This window comes from Coenobita brevimanus, chromosome 58, assembly GCF_032717465.1.
Source record: "Coenobita brevimanus isolate Jiangsu-jjx chromosome 58, ASM3271746v2, whole genome shotgun sequence".
Taxonomy (NCBI): Eukaryota; Metazoa; Arthropoda; class Malacostraca; order Decapoda; family Coenobitidae; genus Coenobita; species Coenobita brevimanus.
Window position 1 is genome coordinate 31,522,864 of NC_137011.1, and position 10,201 is coordinate 31,533,064.

A 10,201-nucleotide genomic window follows, 5' to 3' on the forward strand; every position below is an offset into this window, starting at 1 on the left:
ATTTCCACTTGGTGGTTTTTGATGTGATTTTATTGATTTTTGCCTTAGTTTTCTGTCGAAAATGTTTCATTTCAGCTCCATATCGAAAGTTCATGATTGGAAATGTGGCAAAATGAAGCATTTCTGACAAAAATGAAGGTCAAAACCACTCACATCTCATCAAAAACTATCAGAAAAATATACTGCACAACCTGGACTAGCGTATATCTAAGGAAAGAATTCCGCTGCAGCAGGTTACGTTGGTTAGGTTAGGTTAGGTCTGGTTAGGTTAACCAGCTGTGAGGTATAGTTTTCTGGTGGTTTCTGATGCGATTTCAGTTATTCTTGCCTCATTTTCTGTCGGTTAGGATTGGTCAGGTTATGTTGCTTTTGTTTGGTTAGGTTAGGTTAGGTGAGGTGGCAATCAAGAGCCCCCGCAGGGTTAGGAGGTAGCTAAGGTTGATTTCCTTTATTGCTTTTTCCTATTTTTTTTGTTCCATTTGATAGTTTTTTAGTTCATTTGAGTGTTTTAAGGCTTCAATTGTAGTGCAAATTAATAAAAATCATAATATGACTGTGACGATTGTCATAGTTATAGTAGGGTTAGTGTTCATTTGCACAACAAATGAGGCCTCAAAACACTCAAATGAACTAAAAAACTATCAAATGGAACAAAAAAAGGAAACAGCAGAAGAGTAAACATTTACCCAGTTACTATGTTATCGATGCCAGATATGCTAAATTAGAAATGTTTACGGTATTCTTGTTAGCTTAGGAACAGGTTCGTTGTTATGTTTTATTCCCTTTTCAAGAGTTTGTAACCCGTTTTCAAAGTTTAAGCGTGTTTTAGTAATTACCCAAGGTTAATGTACGCTTTACTCTCAGCAACTGAAAAACTTTACCAGTTCGAGTCATATTCCTCCAGTTTGTTTTCTGTATTTTTCCGACTTTTCATGATGGTACAGGTAAATGACTTTTTCACCCAGAAATTTTCCCGCTATTACCCGTACCTGTGGTGATTGTCCTTGAATGACAGAGTGAAACTCCCTCCACGAAATTGTCCTGACGGGGAGAGACCAACCGTACAAACGTACACCTTGAGGGCAGCTGACGCCACAGCAGACAATAACAAATCACTATGCAACTCGCCATCTTTCCACTCCATCCAACACGTGCGTTGATGTAAAATCAGAACTTCGCAAAGTTATATATATATGTGTATTCCAAAGTGTCCTGGAAATATTTTTGAACATATACTTTGTGCAATCTAGATTTTTCATATGCTCACGTACATTCTCTTTTGTAGAAAATAATTATTCAGAAAGACGGCGACCAAATTGCTTCGTGCTATGAATGTTACCCTTTAGTTAGGGCAAATAAGTAAGCATTATCGTCCCCTTAATGCTTCTTCAGTTTCATTTTCATTCTTCAAAAGGTAAAAGTACGTTTTATTTCAAGCAACAGAAGGGCCTTACCATTTCAATCTATCTGTTAAGAAGTGAGATGTACCAGCTAGGTGCTCTAGAAGTTTCTCGGCGTTTCATGTACAGTAGTTCCGGTGTCCAGTGGCGTAGCTAGGTATTTATCATTGGGGGGGCACCTGGGGGGGCACAGCTGACTATGGAGGGGCAAACAAGCCCATACAGCTGGGGAGTATGGTGGGGACGTACTTTCACTTAGTGCCAACCCCCCCTCCCCTTGCATATTATGCATTCTGACCAATATCAAGAGTATATCTGATGCCGTATGGACTATGGAAAGTTATTAGATTTTATTCTAGGAGTACGATCAGATGTGTGGTGCGTACTGTAGGTATTATCCAGTAGCTGATGAAGAATGAAATAAAAAGTCATGGCCAAAAATGAAATGCATATATTACTATCTATCTGTTGCCAGACGCCTCAATCCCGTTTGGGGTGGCCACAAACAAATCGCCTCCACGTCGCTCTGTCCCCCGCCATTTCACTGCCCTGCTCCCAGTTTACACCCCCCACTCTCATATACCTCTCCACCCCATCCCCCCATCTCATCCTCGGCCTCCCCCTCCCTCTTCCCCCTTCCACCTCACTCACATACACTCTCTTCGTCAGTCTTTCACCCTCCATCCTCTCCACATGGCCAAACCACCTCAGTGTGTTCCTCATAACGCTTCCTATCACATCCACATCCACACCACAACGCTCCTTTATATCCTCATTCGTCAGCCTGTCTCTCCATGTGACTCCACAGGCTTCTCTTAACTCATGTCCACTGCTCTCACTCTTGACTTGTGTCCTTCCAACAACGTCCAAGCTTCACTTCCATACGTTAGAGTTGGTATCACAATACTGTCATGTTCACTTCCCTGTTCCTTATCACTGCTTTCAAGGAACCAGCAACCTTTCTTCCCTGCTGTACCCTTTCAAGCACTTCACCCTCCAAACCTTCATCCTTACTCATCACACTACGCAAGTACTTAAACGTACATTTTCCAATTCCTCACCATCGAACCTCGCTGTACATTCACTGACTTCACCTCTCTCAAAGACCATCACTTTACTCTTTCCTACATTCTCCTTTAGATTCCGTTTCTTACACACTCTCACAAACTCATCCACCAAGCCTTGCAGCTCCCGTTCGTCTTCACTCAACAACACAGTATCATCTGCAAACAGTACAGGGAGTTTCCAAACACTATCCTCCCTCACCAGGGCCACTCCAACATCCACTACCCTACCTTGTACCTCTTTTATTACCCCATCCATGTACGGATTGAACAACCATGGAGACATGACACATCCCTGTTTCAACCCAACCTTCAAAGAGAATAATTCACTTAGTTCACCATCCACACACACTGCAGCCTTAGCACCATCATACACACTCTTTCCAGCATTCAACAACTTCCCATCTACTCCATATATTCTTAATACTTTCCACAATTCTTGTCTATCCACCCTGTCATATCTATCTATCTATCTATTGCCAGACGCCTCAATCCCGTTTGGGGTGGCCACAAACAAATCGCCTCCAAGTCGCCCTGTCCCCCGCCATTTCACTCCCCTGCTCGCAACTCACACACCCCTCTCACATATACCTCTCCACCCCATCCCTCCATCTCATCCTCGGCCTCCCCTTCCCTCTTCCCCCCTCCACCTCACTCACATACACTCTCTTCGTCAGTCTTTCACCCTCCATCCTCTCCTCATGGCCAAACCACCTCAGTGTGTTCCTCATAACGCTTCCTATCACATCCACATCCACACCATAACACTCCTTTATATCCTCATTCGTCAGCCTGTCTCTCCATCTGACTCCACAGGCTCCTCTTAAATAACTCATTTCCACTGCTCTCACTCTTGACTTGTGTCCTTCCAACAACGTCCAAGCTTCATTTCCATACGTTAGAGTCGGTATCACAATACTGTCATGTAGTAACTTTTTCACTTCCGTGGTCACTTCCCTGTTGCTTAACATTGCTTTCAAAGAACCAGCAACCTTTCTTCCCTGCTGTACCCTTTCATGCACTTCACCCTCCAAACCTTCATCCTTACTCATCACACTACCCAAGTACTTAAACGTACTCGCATTTTCCAATTCCTCACCATCCAATCTCGCTGTACATTCACTGACTTCACCTCTCTCAAAGACCATCACTTTACATTTCCCTACATTCACCTTTAAACTCCGTTTCTTACACACTCTCCCAAACTCATCCACCAAGCCTTGCAGCTCCCCTTCGTCTTCACTCAACAACACAGTATCATCTGCAAACAACAGTACAGGGAGTTTCCAAACACTATCCTCTCTCACCAGGGCCACTCCAGCATCCACTGCCTTACCTTGTACCTCTTTTATTACCCCATCCATGAACAGATTGAACAACCATGGAGACATGACACATCCCTGTTTCAACCCAACCTCCAAAGAGAAAAATTCACTTAGTTCACCATCCACACGCACTGCAGCCTTAGCACCATCATACATATTCTTCATAGCATTCAACAACTTTCCATCTACTCCATATATTCTTAATACTTTCCATAATCCTTGTCTATCCACCCTATCATATGCTTTCTCCAAATCCATGAAAGCCGCATACAACTTTTTTCCCTTCTCTAGAAACTTTTCCACTAAAGATCTAAGAATGAATATCTGATCTACACACTTTCTTCCCTTCCTAAAGCCTCCCTGTTCTTCTCCAACTAATTCCTCTGTTCTTTCTCTAACTCTGTCAGTAAGTATCCTACCATACACTTTTCCTATTATACTAAGAAGACAAATGCTCCTATGATTACCACACACTTCTTTTTCCCCTTTTCCTTTGTACAAGGGAATAATTATACCTGACTTCCAATCCTCCGGGACTCTACCTTCCTCCCAGGCCAATCTGAACATCTTCCACATCCATTCTACTACTATCTCTCCCCCATGCTTCAGCATTTCACCACACACTCCATCAATTCCTGGGGCTTTCCCCGATTTAACTTTCTTCATTGCTTCCCCAACTTCTATCCTACTGATTTCTTCCTGTCTTTTCACCTCCCTCCTCCCAGCCATTCCCCAGCCACTTAAACTCGCATTACTTCCATCCTGTATGTTTAACAATTCCTTAAAGTGTTCTCTCCATCTGCTCACTTTTTCTCCATTCTCCACTAGTAATCTACCATTTTTATCTTTCACTCCCCTGCTAACCTCACTTCCACCCTGTCTTACTCTCTTCACCTCTTTCCAGAACATTTTCTTACAGTCCCTCCACTTTACACTCAAATTCCTTCCGACACTGAGAATGTACGAATACCTCATTTTAGCAAAATTCTTCTGTTCTTGTGGTTCTCAGCAAACTTATCAACAAATAACTCTAAATCAAGGCTTTTAACTTGCCTGCTTTCAATCGACAACACAGCAAGATTACCTAAACTCTCATTACCCATTGTATTTCTCAGTGTAGTTTTGATTAATTTCAGAGCAGAGAAGCTTCTCCCTGCTCCCTGCTAAAGCTGATGACACAGGTAATACTATAGATATTTTAGCCAGTCTGTAGGGTTCAGGAAATGCCTCCTCATATGGACCAAGAATTCTCACAAAATCTAACAGTGATTTGGGCTTTTCATTGTCACTTAAATCCTTATAGCGTCTTTCTAACATGCGTTTTGCAGAGTGCAGCTCATGGCTAAGATCTTCCTCATTAGCACGAAATGCAAGAATAAGTCCAGACATTTTCTCAAAAGATAAGAACTCAGCACTTTGTGGGTTCAGTGCCTGTAATGCTTTCATAAGTTCACATGCTTCATTACTGAAGCGCCTTGTCATTTCTGTTAACATATGATCTAGAATAGGATAGAAGTTGATTCGTGTTGAATCCTTAACACTGAAATCAGAGTGTGTGCTCCCTGACTGTTTTCCAGTAGAATCAGTAACAACAAATTCCTGCAATTGTGTAGACAGTTTTCGTTTCCTTGATGATCTACACTCTGAAGTATCAAAACCAGGAGCTGCAGAGTTTTTCTCAACTTCATCCCACAAAGCATCAAAAGAGGCTGGGTCTGACCGCATCTCTTCAAGGTTGGCTCTTACAGTTTCAATTAATTCTACAGCTTTTACCAGGTCAAGATTGGCTGATTGTAGCAAATTTGATAACTGATTTATTTTACCAAGAATATGTGTCATAATGACTAGCTTCATAGCAAACCGAGCATCAATTTGACCTAAAAGACCTCTTGCATCAATAGCTCTATCAGCATTGCAGTCATTTGCTAAACCTTCTAGAACACGCACAACGGCATGCAGTCTCTCTTTCATTACTTTGCAGGTATCATACCTGCATGCCCATCTGGTATCTGAAAGTTGTTTTAGCTCTCTAGTTTGCTCATTGGGATACAATTCTTTTTGCACATCCAACCATTTTGCATGGACATAAGATCCACTGATGAATATATACAGTTTTTCCAGTAACGAGAACTGTGCAGCATCTGGTAAAGATTTGACAACATCTATAAGAACAAGGTTTAGACGATGGGCATGACAGTGTACATAGAAAGCAAATGGTGCCTCTTGTTTTATGCGTGCTGCCACTCCTGTGTGTCTGCCACTCATCACTGAGGCACCATCATAGCCTTGACCCACTAAATTGGCCCTGAAATCAATTCCATGACTTTTCAGAACACCAAGTATTTCATCTGTTAGTGCTTTTGCATCTAGCTTAAAAGCAACTTTAAAGTCCAAGAAACTTTCATACACATTATCTTTGTAAAAATACCTAAGTATGAGTGATAACTCTTCTGTCTTTGATATATCCTTTGTTTCATCAACTATAATGGAGAAAAATTTAGCTTCCTTTACTTCATTCACAATTTCTGTCCTTATCATCTCAGCTAGAATATAAATTATTTCATTTTGTATCACTGGACATGCGTACTTAGCATATTTTGGTTCACCTTCTAACCGATCTTTTACGATTGGATCTAATCTGCCTAACATTGCCAGGACTGTCACTTTCTTCTTCTCTATGCCCTCTTTGAGCCAGTTTCTGGGTACAAGTCACCAAAATTACCGGCCCTAATGACTAAATGTAGTGGCGATTTTCTTTTATTATTTTTTTGAAATTATCTCCAATTAACTGGCTCACAGAGGTGTTATGATCATTCATTGTTTTGTATTCACTCCAAGCAACCATTGCAGCACCATGATAGGCTGCATGAATATGCTTTGCAATTGCTCCTGTCTTTCCACCTGCGTGTTTCCAGCTTCTGTACCCTGCAGTGGTGAATGATTTTTCAAGATTTAAATTAGGTGATGCAAAATGTCGACAAGCAAAACAAAATATACTGTCTGTACTTTGAGAATATTCCAGCCAGGGAAATTTTTCATATCACTCCTAGCGAAAGGAGCGGTGTTTCTTTCCAAATAAAGTTTGAGGATATCTGTCAAGTTTAAGTTGTGTTGGGCCCAACGATGGAGTAGCCCACACACGCCACAAAGCCAGCCAGGAGACAGGACGTGTGTGCTGGGCAATCCCCAGGTCCTGTCCTCCCCCCTTACTGTTTTTTTTTTAACCAGCCCATTCACCACTGACATGGCTAATGTACGGCCCGGCTTGCACTATAGGTGCAGGGAATCTTAAACGAATGAACAAACGATGGAGTAGCTGATATATCAGTTGGTGTTGCTGATGTTGAACACGCCTCTGTCAGATTCTGGGTCGTGCTGGCGTATTCAATGTTTTTATCATTTTTACTTGTGTCACCTTCTGTGAAAGTGGTTGGATCACTGGTACACTCTTCACCATCAGAAACAGATTCGTCTGAATTTTCCGAACCACTTTATTCTACTTTTTCTGCTTTCTTCCCACCATCTCATCTCCCACGCTCAACTTAAAGTAATCCTTAATGGATTTTTTTTTTTTTGGAAGTCATTTTGCAGTTCGTGAAACAGGTGAAACAATCAGGTCTCAGGTAGTCTGTAACAAAAAGGAGAATAAAATTTATGTCAACATCTCGTACGCATCAGCGTTTCGTTTTCACCAACTTGAAGTGACACATGATTAACGACCGTGCCTTCTGACTTCTGAACGCGACTATATGTTATTGGAAAATATAAACTAAAAATATTAGTTTATTTTTAACATTCAGTACCTGAAAGTAAAGATATAAATCAGGGCTGGGTGAGATGTGAGAGCCGGGATGGACGCTACCATACAAGGCCACAAGCGATCGATTACTGACTCTGATTTTGTATGTGCAGAATACGTACATGAAGGGGACACGTACACACAGAAGGCATAATAGAAAACTTGTAAGGTGGGTAGCTGGTGTAATTTGGTTATATTTGTTGGTGTTAAGAGTGATTACTAGTAAGCATAAGCATTTAACTCGGAGGCATGTTTCTTTCTTTCAAACAGAGGAAAAATATTTATTGTATTTGTGGCCGAGGGAAAATCATCGGTAGAAATTATTTTTAATACCGCATGCATGCTCACTCAGTCCTAGTGGGACACGGTTCCCACGCCACACGGCAGCCGTGGACAGTGGGTGGGCACCGCCTTCTAGTGGGGGGGCACGTGCCCACCCATGCATGCCCCCTCCCGTAGCTACGCCATTGCCGGTATCGGTACGAGTCAGAGTTGCCAGTTTGCCTCTTTGTGAGCGTAGTTGTTTCGTAAGCTATTCATTAATTTTTCTGCTCTTTTTCTTTAAAATGCTTTATTTAAGTGATTGCTTGTTAAATTATGTAATTTAAGTTCGTATAGTAAATGATTTAGGGTGTTTTATAAGGTAGGAAAACTATAGCATGTTTTGATGTCTCCTGGTTGGTAACTTTTTTTTTAATACGTTGGGAAGAAGGAACCTAAGGCCACGGGCCTGCAAAATTGTTCCTTCCAAGAGAAAAACAAAATACGAGAGAGCCAAATTCAAGATCCGATCATTTCGAGATGCCTGTGAAATACGTGAAATCCAGCATGGTGCCCTCAGAAACTCCCCGACATCCCCACCAGGACCCCACGGAGGAGCAGCAGCAGCACAGCAAGACTCAGCGTGACAACGGCATAAGCCAGCCCGGGCCATACGCCCCTATGACGCGCAGCCGTCTCACCGTCGCCATAGCAGGAATCCTGCACTACTTTCCGGGCGAGGTTCCACCAAATCAGATTGGGGTGGAGCTCTCTGTCCAGCTCTGATCAGCTCCCCTCAGGAGTTGGCCTGTAGCCACTCATGCCTTCCTAAGGAGTGTGCCAGTAGCCTCTCCAAAGGTGTCTTCCCTTTAGGGACAGCCTGTAGCCGCCGCCCCTCATAAAGGAATCGGCACACCACCGACCTGAGGGTAATCAGGAGACGGCCTGTAGTCGCTCCCGCCTTCATCAGAAGGTGTTCTTCTGGGAAGGCCGGTAGCTGCCCCACACACCCTCTTGACGGAGTCGGCCTGTAGCCACTCCCACCTTCGTCAGACGGCCGGTAGCTGCTCCGAAGGTGTTGCCCTCGAGTCAGTCTGTAACCGCTCCCCATCCCTCCTGCAGGAGTCGGCCTGTAGCCGCTCCTGCCTTCGTCAGACGGCCGGTAGCCTCTCTGAAGGTGTCCAGAGGTGCGCTGGTATTGATTCCCCCTCTTAGGCCACGACCAGTAGCTGGGTCTCGGCACCTTATGGTCGCGCCCCTGGGAAGCCACAGCCAGTTGCCGGGCCCCACGGCCGGAAGCAGTCGAGAGCAGCCCCGCTGCCCCTGTGTGAGATGAGTATCCCGACCCCCGACGCAGAGGACGTAGGAGAATCATGGAGAGGCCCTATCGCCTCCCCCGGCCTCTGCTCCCTACGCCAGGCCCTGGAGAAGACCCACCTGACGGACCCTGATTCAGGTTGGTGCTGCAGTCCCTTGCTGACGGCGCCGCTTGGCTCTGGGGGCCGCAGCCCTCAGGAGCTCCAGGCCCTCCCCAGAACACCCGGGCAGGACCTCCCTATGCTCTGACAGCAGAAGACCTCCACCTCCTGCTGAGACCTGAGCCAGAGATTCTTGGAACTGTTCGGCCCCAGTCCTGAGGGCCATACGCCTGTTCCCAGCCCGGAAAGTACGGGCCCCTTCGCCACCTGCAGCCCCAGATGAGAGAAGACTAGATTTGGTTTTAGCTAATAAAGTATCATTAGTGATATAGAGGTTGGTGGACGACTTCGTAATAGCGATCATGAAGAAATTAAGATTTATTTGGGATCTCTGTTCCACTGAAAATATCTCCACCGTTCCTAATTTTCGTCTAGGAGATTTCGATGGATTAAGAGCTTATTTTAAAACAGTATTCCACAGGGAGAATAGCTATTTTAGGGAGTGCCAGGTCAGTGGGGAACCCCAGGTCATAGGTGAGGGACAGGAAACAGGTTGGAATGTGCACCAGGTGTCTGTGGAAGGTGAGGTGGTGTATGGGAGTGTAGTCCAGGTGACAAGGATTAACTCAGGTCCAGTACCAAGCAGACGTTCAACCAGTGAGAAATATAACGCGTTAGTAAATATAATACATCGAGGCCAAGACAGATATATCCCTTCAAAACCGTTTAGAACGAATAATTCTGAACCAAGATGGTTTAACAACAGATTAAAATCTCCCATAGGCCAAAGGAAAGGAATATATAGAAAAATAAAACGTGGAGAGGAACACTTACGTAACCGGTACGCTATTTTAAATAGAGAAGTAAAGAGGGAGATACGAAAAGCAACGAGAAGTTATGAAATTAAGGGTTGCTAGTGAATCGAAAGAAAACC

The 10,201-nt window shown here is 43.9% G+C and overlaps 1 protein-coding gene across 1 annotated transcript; it reads right to left on the reverse strand.

Annotated features, from left to right (window-relative positions):
• Positions 1-4,884: 4,884 nt before the first annotated feature.
• On the reverse strand, positions 4,885-8,033 carry LOC145402721 (52 kDa repressor of the inhibitor of the protein kinase-like). Its single transcript, XM_080274689.1, has 2 exons — positions 7,922-8,033; positions 4,885-6,170 (listed from the first exon to the last, which is right to left on the reverse strand). The coding sequence occupies exons 1-2, from the start codon at positions 8,031-8,033 to the stop codon at positions 4,885-4,887; spliced, it is 1,398 nt and encodes a 465-aa protein (XP_080130815.1).
• Between the last annotated feature and the right edge of the window lie 2,168 nt (positions 8,034-10,201).

Bases quoted from the DNA above. Each gene is read 5' to 3' on its own strand.
- LOC145402721 (XM_080274689.1), bottom strand. From the start codon at position 8,033: ATGCATGGGTGGGCACGTGCCCCCCCACTAGAAGGCGGTGCCCACCCA. The intron at 6,171-7,921 runs GTATTAAAAATA...TGGACTTTAAAG, and splicing joins ACTGAGTGAGCATGCATGCG to TTGCTTTTAAGCTAGATGCA.